This window comes from Rhodofomes roseus (assembly GCF_022264815.1).
Source record: "Rhodofomes roseus strain CIRM-BRFM 1785 chromosome Unknown C8Q71scaffold_25, whole genome shotgun sequence".
Classification (NCBI taxonomy): Eukaryota; Fungi; Basidiomycota; class Agaricomycetes; order Polyporales; family Fomitopsidaceae; genus Rhodofomes; species Rhodofomes roseus.
This window is the reverse complement of record NW_025952981.1, coordinates 292,238-317,021: the sequence shown is the minus strand read 5'-3', so window position 1 is coordinate 317,021 and position 24,784 is coordinate 292,238. Positions and strand designations below refer to the sequence as shown.

The 24,784-nt window shown below is 55.4% G+C and overlaps 8 protein-coding genes across 8 annotated transcripts; 2 read left to right on the top strand and 6 right to left on the bottom strand.

Annotated features, from left to right (window-relative positions):
- The first annotated feature begins 842 nt into the window (after nucleotides 1–842).
- On the top strand, nucleotides 843–3,463 carry C8Q71DRAFT_781601 (adenine nucleotide transporter). Its single transcript, XM_047924882.1, has 6 exons — nucleotides 843–1,253; nucleotides 1,306–1,326; nucleotides 1,379–1,527; nucleotides 2,245–2,834; nucleotides 2,890–3,078; nucleotides 3,134–3,463. Exons 1-6 carry the CDS (start codon nucleotides 1,174–1,176, stop codon nucleotides 3,260–3,262), a joined length of 1,158 nt encoding a protein of 385 aa, XP_047774723.1. The 5' UTR covers nucleotides 843–1,173; the 3' UTR covers nucleotides 3,263–3,463.
- C8Q71DRAFT_841284 (putative methyltransferase-domain-containing protein) lies at nucleotides 3,452–4,866 on the bottom strand (the record flags this gene model as incomplete). The annotated part of the gene is made up of 4 exons (XM_047926533.1): nucleotides 4,629–4,866; nucleotides 4,394–4,559; nucleotides 3,933–4,326; nucleotides 3,452–3,883 (listed from the first exon to the last, which is right to left on the bottom strand). Exons 2-4 carry the CDS (start codon nucleotides 4,543–4,545, stop codon nucleotides 3,452–3,454), a joined length of 978 nt encoding a protein of 325 aa, XP_047774722.1. The 5' UTR covers nucleotides 4,546–4,559; nucleotides 4,629–4,866.
- C8Q71DRAFT_816092 (MFS general substrate transporter) lies at nucleotides 4,850–7,622 on the bottom strand. Its single transcript, XM_047926114.1, has 17 exons — nucleotides 7,371–7,622; nucleotides 7,148–7,301; nucleotides 6,981–7,077; nucleotides 6,813–6,925; nucleotides 6,752–6,765; nucleotides 6,603–6,700; nucleotides 6,116–6,544; nucleotides 6,043–6,066; nucleotides 5,966–5,992; nucleotides 5,841–5,915; nucleotides 5,741–5,786; nucleotides 5,658–5,687; nucleotides 5,534–5,604; nucleotides 5,391–5,480; nucleotides 5,314–5,341; nucleotides 5,158–5,258; nucleotides 4,850–5,101 (listed from the first exon to the last, which is right to left on the bottom strand). Exons 1-17 carry the CDS (start codon nucleotides 7,518–7,520, stop codon nucleotides 4,975–4,977), a joined length of 1,674 nt encoding a protein of 557 aa, XP_047774721.1. The 5' UTR covers nucleotides 7,521–7,622; the 3' UTR covers nucleotides 4,850–4,974.
- Nucleotides 7,623–7,740: 118 nt separating this feature from the next.
- C8Q71DRAFT_881712 (uncharacterized protein) lies at nucleotides 7,741–11,719 on the bottom strand (the record flags this gene model as incomplete). Its single annotated transcript, XM_047928488.1, has 4 exons — nucleotides 7,741–9,006; nucleotides 9,063–11,374; nucleotides 11,430–11,483; nucleotides 11,542–11,719. The coding sequence occupies 4 exons, from the start codon at nucleotides 11,717–11,719 to the stop codon at nucleotides 7,945–7,947; spliced, it is 3,606 nt and encodes a 1,201-aa protein (XP_047774720.1). The 3' UTR covers nucleotides 7,741–7,944.
- Nucleotides 11,720–12,086: 367 nt separating this feature from the next.
- C8Q71DRAFT_781589 (mitochondrial inner membrane protein Mitofilin) lies at nucleotides 12,087–14,725 on the bottom strand. Its single transcript, XM_047924881.1, has 4 exons — nucleotides 14,593–14,725; nucleotides 13,307–14,541; nucleotides 12,566–13,250; nucleotides 12,087–12,510 (listed from the first exon to the last, which is right to left on the bottom strand). The coding sequence occupies exons 1-4, from the start codon at nucleotides 14,665–14,667 to the stop codon at nucleotides 12,460–12,462; spliced, it is 2,046 nt and encodes a 681-aa protein (XP_047774719.1). The 5' UTR covers nucleotides 14,668–14,725; the 3' UTR covers nucleotides 12,087–12,459.
- A 1,847-nt stretch (nucleotides 14,726–16,572) lies between these two features.
- Nucleotides 16,573–18,731, top strand: C8Q71DRAFT_824341 (MFS general substrate transporter; the record flags this gene model as incomplete). The annotated part of the gene is made up of 13 exons (XM_047926258.1): nucleotides 16,573–16,716; nucleotides 16,744–16,866; nucleotides 16,922–17,012; nucleotides 17,067–17,186; nucleotides 17,243–17,348; nucleotides 17,403–17,478; nucleotides 17,529–17,600; nucleotides 17,652–17,701; nucleotides 17,753–17,853; nucleotides 17,909–17,951; nucleotides 18,005–18,163; nucleotides 18,228–18,611; nucleotides 18,668–18,731. 13 exons carry the CDS (start codon nucleotides 16,573–16,575, stop codon nucleotides 18,729–18,731), a joined length of 1,533 nt encoding a protein of 510 aa, XP_047774718.1.
- A 115-nt stretch (nucleotides 18,732–18,846) lies between these two features.
- C8Q71DRAFT_294520 (alpha/beta-hydrolase) lies at nucleotides 18,847–20,748 on the bottom strand. Its single transcript, XM_047917609.1, has 6 exons — nucleotides 20,125–20,748; nucleotides 19,767–20,066; nucleotides 19,542–19,715; nucleotides 19,371–19,483; nucleotides 19,140–19,314; nucleotides 18,847–19,075 (listed from the first exon to the last, which is right to left on the bottom strand). The coding sequence occupies exons 1-6, from the start codon at nucleotides 20,554–20,556 to the stop codon at nucleotides 18,995–18,997; spliced, it is 1,275 nt and encodes a 424-aa protein (XP_047774717.1). The 5' UTR covers nucleotides 20,557–20,748; the 3' UTR covers nucleotides 18,847–18,994.
- C8Q71DRAFT_294374 (trehalase-domain-containing protein) lies at nucleotides 20,749–23,988 on the bottom strand. The gene is made up of 10 exons (XM_047917608.1): nucleotides 23,690–23,988; nucleotides 23,379–23,636; nucleotides 22,847–23,317; nucleotides 21,869–22,791; nucleotides 21,693–21,800; nucleotides 21,625–21,633; nucleotides 21,484–21,573; nucleotides 21,383–21,428; nucleotides 21,228–21,327; nucleotides 20,749–21,174 (listed from the first exon to the last, which is right to left on the bottom strand). Exons 1-10 carry the CDS (start codon nucleotides 23,813–23,815, stop codon nucleotides 20,942–20,944), a joined length of 2,364 nt encoding a protein of 787 aa, XP_047774716.1. The 5' UTR covers nucleotides 23,816–23,988; the 3' UTR covers nucleotides 20,749–20,941.
- Between the last annotated feature and the right edge of the window lie 796 nt (nucleotides 23,989–24,784).

Here is a 24,784-nt window from a genome sequence, read left to right as displayed (position 1 = left end):
CACGAGGCCAATCAGTGAAACCGACGTTCAGTTCCTGATGTGACTTGCTCTCGTTACCATGTGTTGAGATGGGATGCTCCTTGTCGGACCAGTCGCCGACTTCCCATCGCTACTAATATGTACTGGCGACATTGCCTCGTTTCGTATGGCACGGTTGGCGAGCTGACCTCGAGACAACATAAACATGCCAAAATCGCCACGATTCTATGACTGTCCGCGTCCACCCGTCCGGCGGCGCTGTCAACGACCTGTCAGCAATCCTCTCAGCAAATCTCAGGCAAGTACCGCGCGCACAACTGCGACGGACATGGACCTTGCCACAGTGATATGTCGGCCGTTTCAACGCCAAAGTTTGAGATATGTCTGCCTTGGCAGGGTCATAGTGCGCTAGCAACTTGACATCGTGCACTGCCCAGAGTACACCGAAGTGCATTGAGTCAGTGTTTGACCGTTCATGATACATAAGGCGCAAATAAGGCGCTCACCTGCAGGGCCCCGGGAGCACTCCTCTTTTTGATGAACAAGGATCCGTAGTGACTCCGGCACCAGTCCTTCTAAACTAGGTGGCTGGATTGGCTTTGATGACAGTTAGTGTTTATAATTACTATGTTCCACTTACACCACCAGCTGCGGCAGTTCAAACGTTCCGAGTCACCTCCGAGAGTCTGAGTGCCTCGAAGGCTCAGTTCGCCGGTCCACCCTGGCGGTGATGATTTGTTACAGAGGAATGGAATCACCTGGCCCTTGGTATGGTATACATATTGTCGCAATGATGCTGTGTCAATGTATTGCGAGGTCGGTGAAGACACTGTTATGGAATCTGGATTGAATGTCTGCGGCCGCTGTGGCTGCAACTGCCGGGACTGGGGACACAATCACGTGGAAGGATGCCCGACTCTGTGACGCTCGGGCACTCGGGCGTGCGACGCGTCCCGGTCGTGTCCCATGAGCAGCTCACGCTCCAGTGGGGATGCGAACGCCCACATCTCTGCTTTCTCCCTCATCTACGTCTGGGTCACTGTCTGTCGGATCAGCTAGAGCTAGCAAGAAGGAGGGCTAGCTTCAACCCCGCCAGAGAAAGCACTAATTGGTCAACCACGCTGTGCGAGACCTGGACAGTTCACGGATCTCAAGACTCAATTCTGGACGGAATTGCGCTCCTGAGATTGGCTCATGTCTTCCTCGAAACCTACGCAACTCACGCCCTTCGGATATGCTCTCGCAGGGGCATTGGGCGGGTGCTTCAGTAATGCGTCAGTCCGCGATTCGTTAGTCTCGTATGGCTTGATAGCTGAACTGGTCTAGCGTGGTGTATCCCCTCGATGTGTGCGTAATTCATGTGCCATGGACGATGCATCTTCTCATACGTCTACTATAGAGTCAAAACTCGTATCCAGGCTGCGGCCGAGGGGGAGGACAGGGAGAAACTGAGCGTCAAGTCTCTCCTCTTACGCATCCTAAAGGAAGAAGGCATTGCTGGCTACTTCAAAGGCTTCACAGCTACCATGATTAATACGTTCTCCATGCGTGAGTCCATTCTTGATGTCCCTTTCCTCTGTCAAGGTCCGAACACGTTGAGAGTCGTGTACTCTATTGCTGTGCTAGTCAGCACACGAGATACTACCGCTGTTCCCCTTTCTACTCATTCGCGCTGTCAATCAGCCACACACGTAGATGGCGTTACGCAACTCCCACAGAACTGACTAGACCATTGGTGAAGTCCTGGGCCCATCGTCAGGCCCCTAGAGATCCCGGACACATCCTGTCAGTCGGTACAGCCGCCTGTCAGCTTGCACATGGTGCACTGTGACGTCTGCTATTGCGGTTTGATGCGAGCACTCAGACAACCATACTTGACGTACCTGACTCAAGCCCTACGGTGCGTATGTGGCCATGTCAGTATCCCGCCTGATTTGCTACGCATCATGCCGCCATAGCAATCACCAGAACATGTAACAGCGAGACATACGACCACTATACTCGCCTGCGACGGATGTCCACCGTGTCAAGCAAAAACGTCGGTGTGTCCAGCATGTGTATCTAAAACTACTACGTGCACGTATTTCAGCAATGTTGTTGCTACGAACCGTCGGAAGCACGATGCACGATAGCATCTCTAGCCCGTCACAATGCGACAGGCAAGCAGTGCCTGTGTCCTACGGTTGGGCATGCACCCCCGCTTCGTCGGACCTTTCAATCTGCCACCCATGTAGTTTCACAAGCTGACCACTGAATGTCACACAGAATACGCCTACTTTTTCTTCTACTCCTTCGTGCGCACGTCCTACATCAAGCGCCTCGCCGCACGGCTCCCAGCGGGGTCGAAGGCCCCGCCGCTTTCGACGGCGGCCGAGCTAATTCTCGGTGCGATTGCGGGAGCCCTCGCGCAGATCTTCACCATCCCCGTCGCCGTGATCGCCACGCGCCAGCAGGTCGGCGGCTCCCTGGAGCGCCAGCGGCGTTCGCGCGCCGCATCACTCGCCGAGAAGGGCGGGCCCTCGTACGCCGCCGTCGCCGACCCAGCGAAGGACGTCAGCACGGACGTCGAGAAGGCCGCGGAGCAGGGGAAGGGGAAGGGGGAGCCCGACGACTCGTTCTTCGGCGTGGCGCGGGAGATCGTCGAGGAGGAGGGCGTGACGGGCTTGTGGCTCGGGATCAAGCCCGGCCTGGTGCTCACGGTGAACCCGGCGATCACGTACGGCGCGTACGAGCGCGTCAAGGGCATACTCCTCCTCGCGCAGGAGCGCGCGAAGGGCCCGGTGAAGGGCGCGCTGAAGTTGAGCCCGTGGACGTCCTTCCTCGTGGGCGCGCTGAGCAAGACGCTCGCTACTGTCGTATGTGTCTATGCTTCCGTGGGCGGCTGGGTGGTAAAACTGACGGCGGGCGCAGGTTACGTATCCGTATATCATGGCGAAGGTCCGGATACAGGCGCGGAGCGCCGATAGCGAGGAGGCGGTGGAAGAACACCAGCCCGTGCCGCCGAAGCATGCGTATCATCATGCACATAGCAAGCATGTCGGCGCGCTGGACATCCTCGCAAGAGTCTATCGTCACAAGGGAATCTTGGGCTGGTATCAGGTAAGTCGTCACTCAACTCGTGCTCCCTTTGATGACCCACTCATCGTCTCTTTAGGGCATGAGCGCACAAATCACGAAGGCAGTGCTGTCGCAGGCATTGCTGTTCATGTCGAAAGATCAGTTCGAGCATTGGGCTCTGGCGATCATGGTGCTGTGGTGGAAGATGCGGCATGCTAAAGCCTGAGCAGCCCCATTAACATTGCACATACCTCACATACAATCGCATTGCATGTAGACCTTCCTTCTCTTTTCGACGAGTCTGCGCTCGAAGTTTCTTTCGTCTGCTAGATGTCGTGCCTACAGCAACCGTTGTATAATGTACACTTCATGTTGCGGACTACAACCCGTTCGTGCAATCAATTCTGAAGCTAGATCATTCATCCATTGTGCCGAGTGACATCAACAACATCGTCTCGAAGGTGTCATCTACTTTGTGGTCCATCGTACCCCATGCGCCAACTCCTCCGAGCAGACCCTCGTCGTCTTCCGGGATACTCCAGATCCTCGACTCCGGTCGTCGATGACCGATGAACACGAACGTCTCGTCCTGTCCGGGAACAGGGACGAATCGATCCCACCGGCCTTCGTTACGTTCACCATCCCCTGAAGCTCTACGCCTGGCGAGCACAGGCGCGAACGTGAACCACAGTCCGAATGCACCCCAAAATGATGTCTCCTTCGCGAGACTGCGGATTTTGTAGGAGACGATAATCCTCGGGGGTGGTTGTGAAGGCGCGACGACGGGCTCGGACGTAAGATGGAGGAGGGTGCGCAGTAACGGCGCGAGGAGAGCGGGAAAGTATACCTGCGAAAAACCCAAGTTGGTGAATGTGTAGGAATAGGACTTAACATACCAAGTCGCTGCATATGATGTAAGCAAGCCGGCGCGCGGAGCCTAACGCTAGGCTGGACGCGATCGACAGCGCATCCTGGTGGCTACCCCAGGAGAGCGGGTGGACTTCTACCGTCGCGCAGCCTCGCAGGTTCTTCTGGAGAAGCGAGCAGACCTCTGGGAGGTCTGTCGCGACCATGATGGCGCGTTCGTGTTGCAGATATGCCCCGATGCGTGCTGCCACCAACCCGGTACCAGAACCCAGTTCAAGGATGGTCAATGGGTCGTCCTCGGACGTGCTGCCAGACAGATGAATCGTCTCTGTGAAGGGCGGTGGGTCCAGAGTTATAACGTCGTGGCCGTCAAGAGTGGGAGATGCGCGATCCAAATAGGCTAGCATAGCATACGACGCTTCCCTTGTCAGAGCAGACATGGGATGAGTCACTAGTCCGATCTACCGCTACGTGTGAATTCCAGACTCACCAAACACGCCCGGCTATTCCATAGGCCTGAATAGCCTGTGTTTGCGCGTCTGCGCCGAACCTATCATCTGATAGTTGGTTGAAACCGTTCAGCACGCTACTTGAGGGCTTGATGTCGAGGTCGGAGGGAAAGTTGGGATTGCTGCGAGTCATTGGGCACAAGCAGCCTGAGGGCAAACAGTTACGGAAGTCATCATGCTGAACAATAGCTACTATATCTGGTAAGTAGTACTTACGTGTGGTGAGGAATACAGTACAGAAGTTCGGCTGCCGATGGAGTGTCACGGTCGTGAACGCGGCGAAGGGTAAGATCCAATGGATCTGGAGTCCACTTCGCGATTCGCGATCGGGCGATCGATCCACCTCGGTGATCAAAACTCCATCATGTGACCGTGACGAGCGGTGAGTCCACCGAAGAGACAAATCGGGATCTGGACAACGTATTTATATCTACTGAGTCCTCCATCTGCTCGCTCAGTCCTCTTCCTGCCACGAGGCTCAGCATGCGAATGTGGTAGGAAAATCTAGTTCATACATATCGCCCGACATGCGCTACACTTCATGCGATAGGCTAGGCAACTATCACGACTCGCCGGTATCACCCATGGCGAATGCCTCCCGTTTGGCCTCAGCTGCTATGAACGCTTCACACTCTATACGACTCTTTCCTACGTCGACGAAGTACAGGAACACCGTGCTCAGTGTACCGCTGGAGAGATGGCTTCATCAGTTTGTGCTCTGCTCAGAGCAACAACGATGGCTTACAGGATGAAGAGGAACACGAATGGGTAGTTGTCGTTGTTCCCCGAAGCAGTAATGATCGCCGACGACACGAAGGGGCCTATGAACGCAGACGTCTTCCCAATCTGCCCCATGATCGTGAGTTACCTCGGCGAAGTCCTTGGAAACCGGTCGACTTACCACCGAGAAGAGTGCAAAGAATAGAAACCTGAAATAGAGCGTGAGGCAGCGATCCGGAGAAGGTAAGATGATCTTACATTTGCGGCAGAGGGGATACCTCGCTTATCATCGTTTGACTGTATGCATACCACGGGCATACCATCAGACCGTAGTACGCCTGGTAGAGCCTATTGTCATGTCGTGAGTCGATACTTCTCATCAAGCATAACACGAGTATTACCAAATCTCCCATACGTGCTTGAAGCCAAACTTGTCGGTGTGTATGCCGATGAGACCCCACACGGTGAGGATCTACACACAGAGATGTCAGGGTCTCAATCTCCTTTCTCAAAGAACGTGCTCACGATGATCCAAAACACGTTGAAACAAAGCATCTGCGAATCGTCGTTACCCGGTTCATTGCTGCAGAACAGTGAACATGGCATACCGCTTTTGTGGATATATTGAAGCGCTTCTGCACTACCCAGAAGAGGCTACAAGGATGATGTCAGATCGCAGGGTCTCTTAACACTGATGTAAGAACGGACTAGATCCCAAGGGCTTGCGTCACAATCCCCACGATGAGGAGATATGTCAGTTGCAGCGTTGAGTACGATACCACGCTATGCGGACGTAAGAATCAACAGTGCAGCATACACGGAAAATGGCGAACCTGTTCTGCAGCGTCCCAATCACGGTACTGTTGAGGCCTCAGCTGACGATCAATGGTTGCACCGTGGGTGCACCTACACAGTCGTGTTCAGGACATCACCCCTAGTGTCTTTCAGTCGCTTCCTTAGATGAATGAAGCCATGGGACATACATGAGGAAGTAGAAGATCAAATAGAGGAACGTCTGCTTCAGCTTCCAGCATTCGCTAAAGGCTACGTATGTCTGCTTGAACCCTACGGTCAGGAGAGTCGCGCCTGGCGGTAGCGCTAGTCCCGGACGGCGCTTTTCGAGGAAGAACCACGGAAGTGCACAGAGCACTGCATGCGTCAGAGACAACTTGAACTCAGCATCGTGTGTATACACGTCTAGGTCGAGGGACGTACGCCAGACTCCTCCGGCGAATGCGATGAGCACGCTGAATGACTTCGTGTTGTTCTCCGTGCTCGCGTCGGAGTGGAGGCCTTTCAGTATCCCGACCATCACGGCGAGAATGAGGATCTCGCCGACGGAGCATACCGCGAATGAGACGTTGGAGATGCGATTGCGCTCGAGGGATTCAAAGTTGGCGTGGTCCTCCGAGCTGCGAGGAGGGGGCATGTCAGCTCATTATGTATACATTGACAATCGGGATGACGCACGACTTCGTGCCGTCTGATGCTTCTGCGGCAGATGCCTTGACCTCAGGAAGATCGCTTGCCAACCCGGGGAACGCGGCGGTCCAGAAAGTGAGTGCGCACTGTAGGCGGCTCGTATGCGAACGTCATTCAGCAGAATACTAGCAATTCACCTGGTATGCGATGACTGCACTAATTTGAGCATATTAAACATTCGGGAAGAGTGGGACTTACGTCCAAGGATATATAATGCGACCCCGGCTTTCCATTGGGACGCGTCCTCGACGCCCAGCCAAGCGAAGGAAACACCGACGGCAAGCAGAGTGAAGAATATCGTGATGTTCGGTCTGTCAAGAGATACTTGAATTGAGCCTCTGCAATGCTACGTGCTGCTGTACTCACCTCCACTGGCCGTAGTCAGCCCACGCACCGATGGTCAACAGAACGACAGCTTGTAACGCAAAACTTATTCCGTTGGTCAAAAGCACGATGGCATTTACTGTTGACGGCCCGGGTAGCGAGGTTAAATACTCCAGCTGTGAGGAAGCGTAAGGAATAATGGCACTCACCGTCTCGCACTTCTCCGAGATACGGAAGCACGCAGCCAGAGTCCGAGCCGCAAGGCACCGTAAACGGGGGATAGCTCGGGTCATAGCCTGCCAAATAGAGCAAGTTTTGGAACTGCGAAGGTCCGAAGTTGAAGCCAGACAAGCCGTTATTTCCCTGCCGCGGTCATACGATCAGGATCTGCCTCCGCGACGCTCTAAACACGATGGCCGACGGAAGACTCACGATGTAGTACACGTAGAACGCCCACAGTTCCACGCGGGTCGTCGTGAAACCACTGTTTTTACTACTGGACTGCTGTGCCACGGGCGTGATGACACCCTCTACGTCCTTCTCGGACGCCTTCGCATCGGCCGCGAAGTCATCTGCCGACATACTTTGACCGATGAGCAGCAAATGCCAAAGTTTTCCATGAACGTCGCATCCTATATAACAGCCTGTTGGAGCGTCTAAGGGAGAAGACTCAAGCGTATCGCGATAACGCGCTGTAGGGCGTCTCCTCATGCTCCTAGCAAATAAATTTATGGGTTGTCCTTCGTCATCAGCCACCGAAATTAACGCCACAATCAAAGCACGTTTGCCTTCGTTATGGCAGCACGCCCGTTCCTATCATCAGCACCACTGTAGGGTTTGACTCGCTTTCGAAATAGTACCACGAAGCCATTTCCGACGGCGGGCAACAGGATGCTTCCATGTGCATGAATTTTCTGGAAAAAAATGGAGGCTTACAACTTGAACTAGTCTACCAATCCAGCCTCGACGCAGATCAAGATGACGGATTATATCAGTAGGCATAAGCTCATGCTGGGCGACATGTCAGCTTATGAGTTTTCCAATCGGCCTTGTTGCATGCCGGGGAGCAGTACTTTGCCTGCTTACACTTCCCACACATGAACAGCTTAGGCTTCCCGGGCCCTCCACAAGCGAGGCACCTCTCATCAGCGCCAACCGACGGCCCCGCACCATCGGTATTGACCGTGCCTTGACTGAGGTTTACACCCTGTGTCCGCGCGTACACGCCCGCGTCGCGCGCTCCGGAGGCAATTTCTGCAGCGACGACCGACTCGAGGTACGACACAGCGAAGAGCGGCGAGATCGCCGCGCGCGTCGCGAACGGACGGGCAGCCTGCCACAGTCCCGTGGGCACGTCCGGCATGGCGTCTGGGAGCCCGATCCCGCGACCGCACCCACAAAGCGGGTTTGCGTCGAGCTCGACGGAAACTGGAATCCGCCCGGATGCGTACTCGCAGTTGGGCCCGTGCGGCCAAGATCGGCACCGCTCAACGACAGCGGGGAGTAGCTGCTTCCATGCGATCACTTCGAGTTGGGAGAGGGGCACAGCAGGGATGGCCAGAGGCTTCAGAAGGGGGCCTAAGATCCCGTCGAAAATGCCAGAGCTGTCGAGCGGAATCACGGCGGCGTCCGCGAGCAGCGTGAACGATGGGAGGTCGAGACGGACATGATGAACGAAAACCAGCATGAATGGCGTCCTCGTACCTCTTTCGAAGAATAGGAAGATCCTCGCGCGAGTGCCGTTCTTGGTCAAACCGAAGAAGTTATTGATTAGCTCCCGGATGGTGCATTTGAGGTCCATGAGTAAGTCGGGTTGAGGGGCGGAAGTAGTGGGAGAGCCTGGCATTTTCCGAAGGAGGGCTGTTTCACGCTCCGAGAACTGGCAGACGGTGTGTGCGGTGATCCAATCAAGCTCGTTTCTTTTCTTGGTGTCAAGAATGGGTGCTATGTCCAGGTTGACGTGGTGGACATTCCAGGGAGTCAGTCCCACTGTCTTCATGATCGGGAATATGTTCCCGTTCAAGGTTCGGCTTGCACCCTTTGGTTGAGTGAAAGGCGGCACGATGACCTTCGTCGATGTCAACCTCCGATGCCTGAGGAGTACAGCGACTGCTGACAGCTCACCTCAATATACAATGATTTCCGCGCAACGCGCAATTTGTGCTGACTACCTTCAATAGGGAATGGGAACTGGACGTGTCTCCGCTGTTCACCAATGGTAACCGCCATCGTGCATGCCCCGGCCTGTTCTGCAGTGATCGGAAGCGAAGGCGCGAGGGGTGATGTGAATCCCATGGTAGCCAAGTCGAGCTTGAGCGTCAAGGTCGCAATTCCTCGGGGGCCAGAGGTGTCGTCCATCTGAGCACTGACCTTGTTCACGGACGGTACACGGGCTCGGGTTGCTTCTGGGAGCACCTCAGATGCGCGTGGGTCGGCGAAGACACCTGGCCTCTCCTTGACAATGCAGACGTGCTTCTTGTCTGTTAGCTGAGCAGAGAAGATCTCCAGCATCAAACCGAGCTTCCGCATGAACTGCACAGCGACGCGGGGCGTTGACTTTATCGCGAAGATCACTTTCGTTTGCGGGATCGTCAGCAGCCACGAGGGCGCCAGGAAGGAGACGACGAATGATGTTGCACCATCCACGCCTCTGGCGTCCCGTACAATAATGGTCGACGTAGGATCAGCGGGATCCCTCTCCAAGCGGCCGGGAATCGCCTGCAGGTTGCACGAGAACGCATTGTCGTAGCCGAGGGACGAGAGTAAGTGACAGAGTAACACCATCGAACCCAGACGCTCCGTGCCGCTGAAGACCTTGAGCCGATCCCGTGGGATAGTGAAGAGGACGCAAACGACAGGTGGAACGTGAGCCCACCCACGGAACACCTCGAAGTTGCCGTTGGGCCAACTGGAGGTTGACCTCCACATCGGGGAGAGCGATTTGGTTGTAGTGACGCCGTGGAGGTGGAGCTGCAAACAGAATTCCTGATAGTAATTCAGGCCAACAATACGCGTGCGGTCTTCCTCCACGAGTTTGAACAGTACATCAAGCGTCGTCTCCCAACCGCCGACTCCCGGGTCAACGCGGGACATCGCCAGGCGCACCAGCTGCGCAAAGCTCGCACGGTCGTGGTCCTGCTGTTCTAGTAATTTTCGTAGACGGGGGTCGCGGAAAGCCTCGAAAGTCTTCTCGTCCCCACAGATTTGGTCGTAAACACTGAAGAGGATTGCACCAAGCTCCGCAGAGTCGAATACGATTGGCTGCTCCCGACATGCTTGCGGATCGCCGCTGGTCGGGGCGCACCAAGCGACGCGCTCGTGAAACTGCTTACTACTGGAATCAGAGTTGTAGAGCAGTTCGTGGACGTTGGAGTGTGTATTGAACCCCGACAGGTAAGAGCGAGGCGTGAGTCCGACGAGAAGGGACATCGTCGATACGCCCCCGCACATACGGCCGAGCAGAGCGACCGTTGTATCCTCTCCCTCGGCAAGCAAAGTCTCCGTGTAGAGGACAGAAGTGGGGAGTGGCTTGAGCAGCGGTTTCGTCGACACGAGGAGATTGAGCAGACCAATATGGTCCATGAGGTTCGACGTATCGATGAGGTCGAACGTGTAAGGTGGCGACTCGCCGTCAAGCTCAAGACCCTGTCCAGAGAAAGGAGAGGTGAACAAGCGTGTAGGGATGTCTTGCGACATGTTGTGTAGCGCTTTACAGAAGCGGAGGACGTCGCCTACGCAGAAACGAATGACGAGATGGCTACGCGACGAACCAACAGCCTCCTTGAAGGCCCCGCACCAAGAACTGAACTGTTCCTTCACGACGTCCATGGGGGTAAAATTTCGATGATCGCGTCGTTCATCGCGTAGGATATGAACGAAGGCAGGGGTCAAATGGAACGCTTGTGGAGGGAAGGTGCCGTAATGCGGTACGAACTTTTCTCCATGGAGAGTGTATATAAACGAGGGGTTGAGCTTCCTCGCTCCAGCGCTGTCTCGCGCAGAAGAGAATGTAGTACCCGTCTTCCAATATCGCTGGTAGAGGTCATTCATGGGCCTCATAGCCTCAAGCCAGAGCATGCCGGCCGAACGGCTGATCGAACCGAGAGAGTTGTAGTCGTTTGAAATTTTCTTCGACAGGTCCTTCTGTTCAGCTTGCATCTGGTCAAGCAGACTACGTGGCTTTGAAGAAAACGCGGCGTAGAGCTGCCAGTGGCGATGCATCTCCGCGAGAGTGTGGTTGTTGCACATCTTGAGGTAAGCCCCGAACTCCGAGCATTGCCAGGTCCGCATCGACTCGGACGCGGTTGCGAGAAGACGGCACTGAGCCTCCAGCAGCTCGTAGCTCTGGTCGTCCAGATAGAAGTGGTAGAAGATGTTCCAAACGTCATCTGGGGACGCGCCTGAACACGCGAGAGTGTACAACAAGATGTTGCGAGCTAGAATTGTAGAGTCAGTCGAGTGAACTCGTCAATGAGCGCAGCATAGCATTACCTAGAATAGCTGGCTCGATATCGCAGCAGGTAAAATCGAGTTCCCGCGTATTGCCTGACGTGAAGCTGAGTGGTCAGCGCTCCATTCTTATGGGCAAAGCTCCTGTACTCACCAACATGCGGGTGCAAGTCTGCATAGACGGTATACAAAATGTTTCTTATGTCCCCGCAGCCCAGTAGAAGCACATCGGCCGCCTGCTCAACAGGAAGGTCCTGAGTCAAGCAAGTGGCTGAAGTGTTGCCGATGGGATAGAAGAAGTGTTTGAAAGGCCAATTCAGAGGATGAGACATGGGTGCCGTCCCGTGGGATCTGTGCAGCAGCCGCAGGTCCCCCACACTATATATATGCGGCGCCCCATGCTTCTATTCCATGAGGCATGGTCAGCGCCAGTGCAGTGTTCCGTAACGTATAGAAAAGCCTACGAGTTACGGCTTGCAGACGTAGCATTGTGCCTCGTGGACTTAATCCCGGATCTGTAGCGTGTGATGTCAGATAAGCCGAGAAGTGTGTGTTCGGGTAGCTGGACACACCAGTATACAGCAAGAGGAGACTCCGCATAACTGAAACATGAATAGGTTGTACTAATCACCGACCCGTCCTTCAACCAGTGTTTGACACCGAATGCCGTGAAGAACTTGGCATCCAGATGAGGAGGCTGCAGGTATTGAGACGTCCGTTTACTCTTGATACGACCTGACGCTCTAACGTCCGCGTAGATAGCCGCAGTCATGAGCAACATGGGGAAGATTTGGCTTCGTGTCGCCGCACGAGGGAAAGGGCTTCGCGCTGGGCGCTGGTCGAAGCTACGAGACGCATGCGTGTACTTACACTCAAGGCAGGTCCATAAGCGCTTAGGCTCGGATAAGTCGCGGTAGAAGGAAGGTGCAGGATACAGTACTTCCCAAAAATTCCACAAGTCGGCAGCATTGGCGTCGTGCATCGTGATGACTGAGCGAGAATAGTACACTCACATTCACAACGTCCAGTAAGTAGTCTAAAATTATAGTGGATCTAGCAGACTGCACAAATTTTAGTCCTGGGCTACGAGCAGGGATGCAAGTGTGGCTTGTGCTTGTACAACCTGCGACAGCCCATACATGAGCCGAGCGACAGCATAGATCGTGTATGAGACATACCTCCAATGCTTGCTTTACCTCCAGCCTTCTCCGGGCAGCATCCAGCCAATCAGACAACAGAACCTTCGCAGGTCCCTTGAGCTGGTTCAACTCCCGCGCAGCATTGTCAAGGTCTTTCTCGTTCAAGTAGTACTCTGCTCTCGCGATCACGCTGAGGACGTCATTACCAGGAACCAGTCCTTGCCGGTGGAACGTGAATGTCGAGACTAGGTGCGATGCTACGTGGCTGAGGACGCCCGCATCCTGGTCAGGAACGAGTGCGACGCTGCTCACGGCCGGGGCGACCGACGTAGAGAACCATGTTGCAAGATCTGCGAAGGGCTCTACGCCGACATCAGGGACGTCCGATGACTCCAGGGACTCAAGCACCGATGAGACCAGGGAGTCCTCGCGCGCCGCGGCGAGATGTCGGAGAACACGCAGCTCCTCGCGGAACGGCTTACGGACGGGAGCGTCAACGTTGTGTGTAAGCGCGCGGAGAGCAGACCAAAGGGCGTGAATCCGGATGTTCTCGTCGAGGAAGTCGGAGTTGTCGAGGGCGATACGTTCGAGACGCTTCAGATTTGTTGCGAGCTCGTCGAGCTTGGCAAGGCGCCCGCCACGTTCCTGTTCAACACGGACCTTGATGTCGCGAATCCAGCGCCGCTGCAACTCGATGCCCTGAGCAATGACTTCCTCCTTGAGACTGTATCATAGGGTCAATATACGCTGATACTAAATTAGGAGGACGGAATCGCCCACCGTTCGTTGATGATCTCGCTCTGAGTTTGCAGCTCGCGGTTGAGCTTCTCCCGGTAAGCCTGCACGAACTTGGTCCTCTCCTCGTCGAAGAACTTGCGGAAGCCCTGCTCCTGGCTGTCGAGCTTGTCCTGCGCTTCCATCTCGAGCTCAAGGAGTTTGAGAGTGTACTCGCGCGTCTGCTCATCCAGCCTTGCCTCAAGCTTCGTCCGCTCCTCCGCCTTGACTTGATCAATCCGCGACGCGAGGGCCGTCAAGTCGGTCGTGGCCGTGTCAAGGATGTCTCGTGCCTTGTCAGCCGCTGTTGGGTTGGCGTTCAGGAAGGATGCGAGGTTGTCGATGACTGAGGCCAGCTGTGCAATGACAGGTTCCGATGCACCGAACTCTGATACAGCAGGGGCGACAAGGGGAAGTGGTGCAGGTGCAGGCTTCGCCTCAGCGGGCTCTGCTGGAGGTGCGGCTTTCTTCGGCGGTGCCGGGCGCGAGAAGCCAGGGGGAGGCTCGAAGCCGATGGGTAGAGGTGCCCCGTAGACGTTACCGCCATTGAGCAGATCCTTGGGGGATGTCTCCTCGGCCTTGTTATCTCGAGGTTGTGGGGAGACGACCTCGGGCTGCGCGGGTGTTGTGGTCGCCTCGGGCAACTTGTCAACGGCGCGACCAGCAAGTGCGGCCTCTGCCTTGCGCACGAGGTCCTCGACACCTTCGGAGAACTGCACGGCCTCGTGCTTGACGACCTCCTTCACCCTTGCACTCCTCTCGGCCATCCCTCCCTCGGTCTTCCGCACGCTCGTCTTCATCGACTCGGCAGCCTGCTTCATGCGGTCCTTCGTCTCCTGCACGCGGTTCTGCACGGCTTCCTGGATTGCCTCCGTGGAAGCCTCGACACTATGCACCACCGTCTCCTTGGTCTTGCCCATAGCGTCCTTCGCGCGCTGGAGAACATCGCCCCGTTCCTGCCCGCCTACGAAACCCTGCAGGTAATTGTAGACGCCTTTGCCGTAGGCAATGGCTTTCTCGACAGTAAGAGTGTCCCAGTCGTGGTCTTCGCCGTACTGCACGACAGCAGCACCTAGCGGTACCTGCTGCACGAAGACGTCATTGTATGGCGGATACTTGAACGCGACAAATGCGCTGCCGATGTAGAAAGTAGCTGTTCCCGCTGCCGTGTAGAAAAGAAGGCGCCGTACTATGCTCTTCTTTTTCTTCGGTGGTACAGTTGGAGGTTCGGTCGCGTACCGCTACCTAGACCATTAGCATGGCGGAGGTGCACGACCAACACGTATACTCACGCGACGTGTAACCCGTACGACGACCCGACCGGAGGGTGCCCCCACCGCCCTCGGGGCAGACAGCGCACGAATCATGAGCGCACTGGGTGCTGTAGCTTGTACACCGTGGTCGGTGACGAGGAAGAAGTTGTCTACGCCGGGTCGGACGGCGTCGGGACGGCGCAAGCAATTACTGCTATTGACATATTCGGCATTGGCGTGGCTTTAACTCCATATTTGGACTTATACTTACTGCCAATATTGCCGGCTTTCTACTGTCAGTACGCGATCGCGATTCGTGGCAAGTACTGGTCTTGTTCCACATCTTTACACTACAGCTCTACATGAAGTGCATCACATCTCGAGCACCTCCCAGATTTCACTGTGTGAGAACCAGCCTCAGTACTCAGTGAGCTTGAGGTGCTCACCCACTCGCAATGAGTCTTTGTGCCTATTCAATCCAGCTACAGTGCCACTGTACGTCTCGTCTCCGCTGACAAAAATCTACAGTTTTATAGGTGTGGGCAATGGCATCATTTATTGACATCTACGGCACTGGCGACTGGCGCGCTACGGACGTGCTGGTGGACGTACATGATTTTGGCTCGCTAGCGCACGCACTGAGGTCCGTCTAGGTGCGTAAACCCTGTTGTCTGCGACAATGGCATAACAGACTGCCGTTTGCTGACCGACTATGTTTCTTAGACGACCCTTGACCCTGGTCGGAAGGTCTTCAAGCTGAGGTCCAATCGGCTTCTCGATCCTACTCTGACCGGTCGACATTTGGCGGGACTGTTCCGTGCTCGCCCCTTTGGCTCCATGTACTTGTCAGAGGCCCGGTCTTCGTCGGCTAGGATGGGAATAGCAGCCACGGTACCGAAATCTGCATCGGCACGGACAACCCTTTGTTGTCGCAGACGTTGCCCGGTGAAGCAAAAATTCGGCGGGGATAAAGGTGGGTGCACACTCGGAGGCCATACCGGTGTGCACGAAGTTCCTGTTCGCTCATGGTCAAGCTGCCGCTGCGGTGTACCGGCATGCAGACATGGCCTCCTGGTATCGGTGACTGTACTCGCTTCCAGGCAGGCGGAGCCTCATGAAATGTACTAGTGCAAGAAACTTGGGTGCATGAAATATGTGAGTCCATCCGCGTGAAAGTGACGTTGGAGGTGTCTTTTGTGACTCAGGCTGGTGAGGATTAATGCCCGGATCCCGGGAATCGGGTGACGCAGGCAGGGTATAACGCTTCATTTCCGAGTCAAGTCTGGGTGTCCATGCCACGCCCTTGGGTCCACCATTGTCATATCTCGATGCATAGAAGCAGACGGTAAGCTTTGTGATGTCTACGACGAGAGGAGCTGTATACACTAAGTACTTATTAGCGTGCAAGAGGTCCTCACCTCCTGACATTGACAAGGCAAGAACGAGAACGAGAACGAGTCGTTATTGGGCAATGATGCCCTTAGTACTATCTGGTAACTCAATGCCTCTGATAACTGTACATACTTCAGTAGCTCAGGCCATTTCATCCTGCGTCTCCCAGTGGTCAACTGATATCCAGACTTGTCATCTACTCCAGCACGCGTTTGCGCACGCGTTTCAACACACTTGTGTCCTATCGCTGGCTACGTCATCGCCATGCTCGTCGAATGGACCCCCCGGGATCTAGGGTCTATACGTCGCAGTCTTAGACATACCGCTGCAGACTGACGGTGTGCGACGGGAGCGCAAAGGGCTTGAAGCTTTGAAGTTGTAGCGGTTACTCAGACTTGAGTCAGCCTCGAAGCCGTGCCCATCAACCAGAGTGTGATGGCTAAGTGGCTGATAAACATTCCCAGGCTCGAGCGCTCGAGCTCCGACTTCTCGTTTGGTTCCCGAGGACTTCTGAGCACGCTCACATGCACATAAATACCGAATGAAGTTGGGATATCTAGAGCATCCCTGCTCCTTCTCCGTACAGGCGTGTGTTCCTCAGCCTCAGGTCGTTTCGCTCCCTTCTGCATGGATTCGAAGATATCTGAGTCTTTGCCCGCTAATGCAGAGAAGCAGCGCCAGCAGACGCTCCCCTCGGACGTGGAGAAGCAACAATTACGGGGCGCGGATGTGGAGAAAGCACCGAGCGTACATCCCTCCGCCAAGACCATTGTGGGGAGCGACCAAGCGAAGTTCCAGGACGCGTTCCGTGTCGAGCTTGACGCGTCAGAAGACCCAAAGCAGCTGCCAACCTTACGAAAATGGGCCATTGTCATTGTGATCAGCGTCTCCGCATTGTGCACTGCATTTGCTTCTTCATGTGTATGTTCTCGATTATGATCTGTGCTACATGGCGTCGTACTGATGTCGATCGTAGGCAAGCTTCACGGAAGACGGAATCGCGCGGGATCTCCACACTGTGCGTGAAGTAGCGATCCTCAGCATTAGTCTGTTCGTCGAGGGTCTTGGTGAGTCCGTTGCAATGTGTTCATCAAGTCTATTCATGACTGACTCCTGCGCAGGGATGGGACCCTTAGTTACAGGCCCACTATCAGAGTTGTACGGCCGCAACATCATCTACCGCGTCTCGTACTTCCTTTTCTTCGTCTTTACATGGCCGGTAGCCTTCCCTCCAAATATCGGTATGTCCTGCCTTCAGGGAGACACAACGAAGTGCTGACATCGCACGCACCATTAGCCACCTTCCTCGTCTTCCGGTTTATCACCGGCTTCTGCAGCTCCGCTTTCCTGTCCGTTGCTGGAGGAAGCGTGAGCGATCTCTTCGAGAACCGCAAAGTTGCATCGTGAGTGATAATAGCCACTTCTATCTTATGCCTCCTTCGATTGGTGATTGGTAGGCCCATGGCCATATATACGATCTCTCCCTTCTTGGGGCCCATACTAGGACCTCTCGTCTCTGGATTCATATGCCAGGTATGATTCAACTTCGCTCACACAAACGTATATACTAACCTCCGTTACAGAACGTTGACTGGCGTTGGGTGTATCGCGTCCTGCTCATATGGCAATTCGCGATGCTCAGTTTGCTTATCTTGGTATGTTGTCCGTCATAGCAGCCGAGGCACGGTGTTCAACTGCAACGCTAGATTGTTCCTGAAACATATGAGCCTGTTCTGCTCAAGAGGAAGGCAGCGAAGCAAGTTCCACTCCTGCTCTGCTGTCACTGTTCATGACTGACTGTCACTAGGCTTCGGAAAACGACAGGCGACAACAAATATTGGGCTCCCCTCGACAAGCGCGATAAGTCGATCAGCCGCTCCATTCTCGAGAGTATCTACGTTCCGTTTGGTTGGTCATCGCATCCTAGCTACTACACCTAGCAGTTCACTGACAAGCTCTACAGAGCTCCTTCTCTACGACCGGATGGCGTTGCTCCTAGATATCTGGTACGTTGAGCCAATTTGAACTCCTGTCTGTTTAGGCGCTGATCCGACCATAGGACGGCCTTGCTGCTGGGTATCCTCTATCTCGCCTTCCAAGCATTCCCAATCATCTTCGAAGGCAAGCACGGATTTAGCATGCAACAGACCGGCCTGTCTTTCATTGGCATCGGTGTCGGCATGATCATCGCTGTGGGGTGCCAGCCACTGTGGAACCGGTAAGTCGTATTCAAGAACACGTTCTCTACCACTTCTCTTTTCTCATTCTTCCATGTTCTGTAGATACAATGCGCGGGTGCGTAAGAGGTACAACGGCAACCCGCCCCCCGAGGCAGGGCTCGTCGTAGGTCAAGTCGGCGGCATCCTCGCGCCCATCGGTCTCTTTTGGCTGGCGTTCACGACGTACCGCGGTGTGCCCTGGATCGTGCCCATCATCGCCTCGGTCCCCTTCGGCACCGGCATTGTCTTCATCTTCACGTCTGTCTTCACGTACCTCGTCGTCGCATACCGCCCGATCGCCGCCAGCGCCATGGCCAGCAATAGCGCACTGCGCAGTACGTTCGCGGCGGTGTTCCCGCTGTTTGCGGGGCAGATGTACGATCGCCTCGGGACCGTTGGGGCTACTGCGTTGCTCGCAGGTCTCACGACACTCATGGCACCTCTACCGTGCGTGGACACCTCATTACTTTGTCATGCTCGTGTCTCACGAGCTCTCGTCACAGGTTTATCTACTACAGAATTGGTCACAGGCTGAGGCAACAGTCCCGCTTCGCCGTGAAAACCTAATGCTTCATGACCTATTACTCACCTTTACGACACATTAGACCACTTGCATCATGACATAGATATTGTTCATGCACTGCCCGCACTATCACGTAGTATACGCCAGCATCATGCTCGTAATCCTGGATACCTCTTTTCATGTCATCGCGTTGCACATCGACAATGCAATCGTTGCCACCACTACAACTCTGACATGATCGAAGTCGAGCTTAGCAGTCGCTGAGGGTATAATTCTACTATCGCAAGGCAGGCGCGTGCAGTGTACATTACAATTCATGTAGACCTCGTGTTGAGCCTGGGGCTCCCTTAGTGGTAGGATAGTCGCCAAAGTCCCAGCTAAAACACTCCTGTACGCGTTGCAATCTCGGTGTCAATACGGTGTCAAACGGTCAGATGAAGCCTAGCTCATACCACGCAGTCCTCTTCTACGATAGCCTCTGGAACCTCTCTTCCCGCCTCCTCGCTTGGAGGCCAAGGTTGCGAGAGCAGCTTCTCTATGATATTCACGATGCCGTGTGTCCGTACGTCCACCGACCATGAAAGGTTTGATACCGTGTCGTATACGATAGAGCGGCCGAGATGACAGCTTGCGGAATCGAGTCGTCAATGGCGCGGAGCGAAATATCTTCAACTGCAACCCACCGGCTTTCCATAGCGTAGCCGCCTAGTGCACACGACGACAAGATCCCGTTACATGTGCCCATAGCGATCGGGTCAGCAGTGTGGTATATATGTGTGATGTGCTGAACTTCAGGCTGTTCGCAATTCCGATGAGACTGGGACGATTGTGCGCAGAGCGAGATGTCTACTGACCGGCGAAGGTAAGTGCAGCCGTCCCGCCGCCATCTTCTCCCCGGGCGACTCTATTGCGACAACGGGTGCACCGAATGTCACTCCCAGGAGAGACGCAAGGGACCCTCCCAACGAATGCCCAATGATCCAGATATTGGATTCAGGGTACATATACGTCAGGTTGTAGTATAGATTCTGCGACGATGCTGAGTGTCGACGCGTAGGTGCAGGGGCAAGCAAACTCACAGTTCCGATTGAGTAGAATAAGCTCTCCTCGACAAGGGACCTCTCTAAGCAATTCTGCTCGCACTTCCAGCCCCCACGATAGCAGTCGCATACGGTTGTCCATGTCCAGTCTACCCGCGCGCAGCAACAACTGAACAGTAGGTTGTCGTTGAACTTGTCCTTCTTGGATGTTGGTCCGCCTCCACCCACGTAGCCGGCGGACGTCCCCTTAATGGACAGCACCACAGTCGAGTTGTCGGGTGTTGCAAAGACGTGACCACGGAAGCCGTCAGCATCGGGCTCCCAGCCTACTGGGTAGCTCTGCGTATACAGTCGTGTGAGGCAGACGCAGGTCCAGGGGTCACGAACAAGCACTCACAACATTCCAGTCGCCTCCCAACTCATACCACCCAGCCTCTCCTGGTTCAAGGTACGCATTGTTTGTCATTTTCGCGAGCTCCAGTAGAGTCTCCCGACTCTCGACGTCGGGCCCCAGGACCTCATCTTCATCCCAGTCGAGCAACGCGCTCTGCGCGAACCTTATTGACCGCGTACGCGCTTCAGCAAGCGCAGAGAGGGAGACAGGGCGGTGAGTCTTGACAGCTCTGCTGCGCAGACTGTAGTCCGTAGAAGGGTCTGCTTCCAGGTTCTGGGAGGGACGTGCGTCGTGGAAGAGCACTTTAGCTTCCGAGGATACGGCATGATAATGGCGAAGCTGGAAGCTCAGGGTCTTAGGGCCAGTATGTCTAGAGCCGTCACAGAACCAGGACAAGAAGGGGACGAGCAAGCCTGCGACCGTCGAGAGCAGCATCGAGGTACATGCCGTTCGCAGTGGTGGTCCGGACGAAGCGGTGGCTGCTGCGACGGCTCACCTGAACTCAAGACATTGAACACATACGGACACCTCCCTCAACACGGTCCAGGGCCTCAGCACGCATTGAACACGATGAGCAAACGAAATGCATGTACTATGTACAGTATTGCTGGTATGTCAAGGCGGCACTGGTAGAAAGATTTGCTTTTGGTGTACTGTACATGGAGTGAGTTCTATACATCTATAATACGACATGGTGGGGACGTGCAGTCAAGAAAGTAGGAACTGCTGGCATAGCGATCAGAACGAACGTCGACGCATAAACAAGATTACGTCCAGAGAACGGGCGCTGAATTACGGTAACACATCTGTCAGCCATAATTCATGATGATAAGGCTGACGTTGACGTTGGACTGGCAGTGACATCCCGAGGTGCGGAGAGCTGTAAGTTCTCCATGGCCAGGTCGAGTGGATCCGTGTTTGCAGACGAGTACACCGGGGCGTTGACGGCCTGCTGATTCGCAACTGCACCAAAGACAACCTCTGGGCTGGTGCATGCGGAAACAGCACGACGCATTCCTGTTGAGAGGAACGACAGACCGACTTGATAGGCGGCTAACACGATTCTGTCAGTATCGACCGTTTCTGCGCCTGCACTCGACTCTCACCATTCATCCACCCGAAGCCCTCTCTTGGGACCATCTTGAAGTCAACTCCCTGGTTGCCATACTCGGCATCTACCAAATGGGACAACCGGACTGCGTCGAACTGCCATAGAGCTGTATCAACGTCCTGCCACACTGTGACAGCACCGTGTGCGCACCTTCTCCGGAACCACACCGTTGAAGTCGACGAACGCTGTCGTCATCCTGTTCGATGCACCGTCAGCTGACAGACCTGAACCAAAGCTGGCGTCGTACTCACATGTAGAGCCACCTGTACGCCAGTCTCTGGGCGTCCTCAAGGTAGCCATACCTTTCAAGACCGACCCAGGTCATGATCTGATGCGGGGGCCTGTGAAAGAAGTCAATAAGCTACCCGCAACGCGGTGCAGAGCACACCAACCAAGCATAGCTGTGTAAAGCCTCCGCATCAGCATCACGATACACACACGACATCTGCAATTCACTCACGGATAGTCCCACTGACGATTAGGCCGGTCGAGCGAAATCTTTCCCCGGGACTCCTCTGTCCCTGACACAAGCCCGCCCAGGACTTCGAACTTCTTGAGCGAGTTCGAGCTGCGCAATGGGTGTCAGCGGGGCAATTCAAAAGGCCACCAACAGTGGAGCGCAACCACGCCACGCACATCAGTTTCCAGCATTGCTCCTCGCTCGCGCAGCCAGCCCACAGGGTCCAGAACGCTGTGACACTCTCATATAGGATCTGCTTCTCCTGGACGGTATCGTAGTCGAAGTACAGGCTCTTGCTCTCGTTCCAGCAGTACTTGTCGATGGCCTTCTTCCTGAACTCCGCCCGCTCGAACCAGATCGCGCTGCTCTGCGGCTTCGCCTTGGAGCTCTCCCGGTGCGGGTTCGCGTACGTCTGGGGCGACGGCGGGAACGGTGCCAAAGGGAAGTCTTCTTCCAACTCAAGCTCGTCGTCAAACACCTCCCTGATCGCCGTCCCGATGTCGACCTCATACTTGTACAGCAGCGCCTGGAGGTCGATCGTGCCGAGGTTCGCGCAGCGCTTCTCGAAACGATACGTCGTGTCGTGCCCGGACTCGCGTACGGCGCGGTCGTGCAGGAAGTACTCGTCCAGCTCCGGCTCCTTGATGATCCCATCAGTGTAGCGCTCGCTGAACTCGAGCACCGACAGCCCGTGCTTCGCCGCGTACGGCTCGAGGATGTGCGTAAAGTGGGTCGCCTCCGTCTCGGGCGGGATGCCGAGCCCGTCGGGGCGATAGCGAGACAGGCCCGTCTTCGGGTCCATACGCGGCTCCGCCACCCAGATGGTGTGGTACTCCTTGATGGCGGCCTGGATGGCACGCTTGAGCCATGCCCGGTTGGCCTCCATGTCGGAGCGGTCGAGTTGGTTGTAGATCTGGAGTGCCATGTCCGTCAGAAAGGGCGGCTGCGTCCGACAGAGGTAGTAGCTCCGGCTGCCGTTGAGGATCTTGCCGTAGTGCCTGATCTCGAACACGAAGTGGTCCACCATGCCCTTGGCGAGGTTGACGTAGCCATCCACGAGCAGGCCGAGGGAGATGAAGTAAGAGTCCCAGTTGTACAGCTACGACGCAAGTCAGCACGAGTTAGGTACGCGTCACTGCGAGTATCGGACTAACCTCGTTGAAACGAGCACCGGGCACAACGAACGGGATGCCCTTCAACGTCTTGCCACCCTTGCCATCATTCACCTCGTTCATGGCAAGAGCCAGGATACCAGGCTTGCTGTTCAGGCTCTTTACGAAATGCGGGTCATCCGGTACTGGTGGAAGGACCTGGACGTCGAGGTTCAAATGCGACTTGTCTGCCGCGACCTTCCGGTAGTACTCAGCCATCGCAGGCTCGCCATGCGGCACATAGATACGGGGGTTGACGCGACCGGTACGGTTCTTTGGGTCGGCACAAATGATCTCAAGACCATCTCCATCAATGCGACGAGTCAATGCATGCCAAAATGAGTTCTTGATCATGCGTGACAGGCGGTCGACGGGATTCTCTGTTAGACGAGCCTCGTCTAGTACAATACGCTTGCGGCCATGGTCGCGCGCAAGGGCAAGCTCCTGGAGCAGGTTCGAGAGCATGTATGTCCCCTGTTCATTCGGCGTTCATGTCAAACGCGCGCACGGTCAAGATAGAACGGGCGGCACTCACTCGGACGTCGAACGTCTTGAAACCGTTGCTCGTCGCAGTGCCAAGGGACATGAGCTTCGGACCAGCATCCGTCACACTGATCTGGAAGTCGCCGTCTGTGTCCTCCTGCTCAAGGACTACACGGATAGTCTCCTCTACATCAATCAAGAACCGCCTAGGGCCTGTGCCCTTCTCGTCATGCGACATGCGTCGCGATCTGCGAACCAAGTCATCGTTGAAGGCAGGGGCACGCTTGGGGTTGTAGCCGTGAGCGAAGGACTGCCGAGAAGACGGTAAGCTGCAATCGGATGAGACAAAGAGTGATAACGTACGGCGCTGTACGTTCGGGAGCGACTAAACTGCTCTTCGCCGCCGTAGTAGGTGGTGGCGTCGGTGTTGACAGCGCGCTGCTCGTCAATGAAGTTCACGCCCGTTGGATGAGTGAGAGTGGGTGCCATAGTATAGAGAAGGAGGCGAGGTGGTTACAGCGGTGCGCGAACAGGGACTAGCGACGATGGAAGTCGAACACAAGCGAAAGACGTTCGGGAGCGCTTCGATCGTGACCAATGTAAAGTATCAGAGTCGGCCGTTCTATAGCAGCTGAAATCCAGGGGACTCTATGGCTTGGACGACGGGGCTGAGATGAGGTAAAGGGTGGAAGATGGGGGAGGATGATGGTGGAGTAGAGCAAGGACGACTATGAGGCCGAGGGTCGGAGCGTGGACCGGCAAGCGAGCGGCGAGTGAGCGGCAGGCGCTATGTCTCTCTGTCTTTGACCTCCACGACCAGTCCGCGACGGAGGACGATGCTGGCTGTTGCTGAGTGTCGGAGACAAGCCGTGCAACTCTCTCGCTCGTGCGGAGGGTCTCTACATTTATACTCTCCACGGGGTAGGCGATCAGCAGGAACTGCCCGACAGCGCCTACACCTGCGCGGTAACGTCCCTTTCAAATACTCTCACTGTCCCTTTCCTCTCCCCGCAGGTCGCTTCTGGGCATACTCTGGCCCGACAGCCATCCCATTTGTCAGGCCGGTTGCTGTACTCAAATATGTCGCGCACAACCTCCGCAGGCGGCAGGCGATTGTGGCCCCCGCATCGCTCTCTCGCCGGTGTCTACCCCATGGCACAATGCTTGGATGCATCACGGACGCCGGACCATAACAGTTCGCAGCCAACAGGTGTGCTAGCTTGATCCGTTCTCCTGTGTATCTGACATTCCTACGGGCAAGCACCTGGTGCACCGGAATTACGCTTTCGAGAAGGATTCGGACACGGCGTCGGATGCGCAACTCGGGTTTGGGCTGTCGGGCGCACTGCCGCGTGGTCCATCCAGCAGCCTGTCCACATCCGTGTGCCGTACTGTCTTTCCCTGTCCCTGTCGTGTCGGATCCTAGTCCTCCAGGGGATTCTCTCGTCGCTCGGTGAT

Coding starts and splice junctions, on each gene's coding strand:
- C8Q71DRAFT_781601 (XM_047924882.1), top strand. CDS start 1,174: ATGTCTTCCTCGAAACCTACGCAACTCACGCCCTTCGGATATGCTCTC. Junction 1,528..2,244: donor GATTAATACGTTCTCCATGC/GTGAGTCCATTC, acceptor AATGTCACACAG/AATACGCCTACTTTTTCTTC. Junction 3,079..3,133: donor GAATCTTGGGCTGGTATCAG/GTAAGTCGTCAC, acceptor TCGTCTCTTTAG/GGCATGAGCGCACAAATCAC.
- C8Q71DRAFT_816092 (XM_047926114.1), bottom strand. CDS start 7,520: ATGTCGGCAGATGACTTCGCGGCCGATGCGAAGGCGTCCGAGAAGGAC. Junction 6,067..6,115: donor TTGATCTTCTACTTCCTCAT/GTATGTCCCATG, acceptor GAAAGACACTAG/GGGTGATGTCCTGAACACGA. Junction 5,993..6,042: donor GATGTCCTGAACACGACTGT/GTAGGTGCACCC, acceptor AGGCCTCAACAG/TACCGTGATTGGGACGCTGC.
- C8Q71DRAFT_781589 (XM_047924881.1), bottom strand. CDS start 14,667: ATGATTCGTGCGCTGTCTGCCCCGAGGGCGGTGGGGGCACCCTCCGGT. Junction 14,542..14,592: donor TCGTACGGGTTACACGTCGC/GTGAGTATACGT, acceptor TGGTCTAGGTAG/CGGTACGCGACCGAACCTCC. Junction 13,251..13,306: donor AGCGAGATCATCAACGAACG/GTGGGCGATTCC, acceptor CCTATGATACAG/TCTCAAGGAGGAAGTCATTG.
- C8Q71DRAFT_294520 (XM_047917609.1), bottom strand. CDS start 20,556: ATGCTGCTCTCGACGGTCGCAGGCTTGCTCGTCCCCTTCTTGTCCTGG. Junction 20,067..20,124: donor TGGGAGGCGACTGGAATGTT/GTGAGTGCTTGT, acceptor CTGTATACGCAG/AGCTACCCAGTAGGCTGGGA. Junction 19,315..19,370: donor GGCTACGCTATGGAAAGCCG/GTGGGTTGCAGT, acceptor CGATTCCGCAAG/CTGTCATCTCGGCCGCTCTA.
- C8Q71DRAFT_294374 (XM_047917608.1), bottom strand. CDS start 23,815: ATGGCACCCACTCTCACTCATCCAACGGGCGTGAACTTCATTGACGAG. Junction 22,792..22,846: donor CCGGTGCTCGTTTCAACGAG/GTTAGTCCGATA, acceptor CTTGCGTCGTAG/CTGTACAACTGGGACTCTTA. Junction 21,801..21,868: donor GAGCAATGCTGGAAACTGAT/GTGCGTGGCGTG, acceptor CCCATTGCGCAG/CTCGAACTCGCTCAAGAAGT.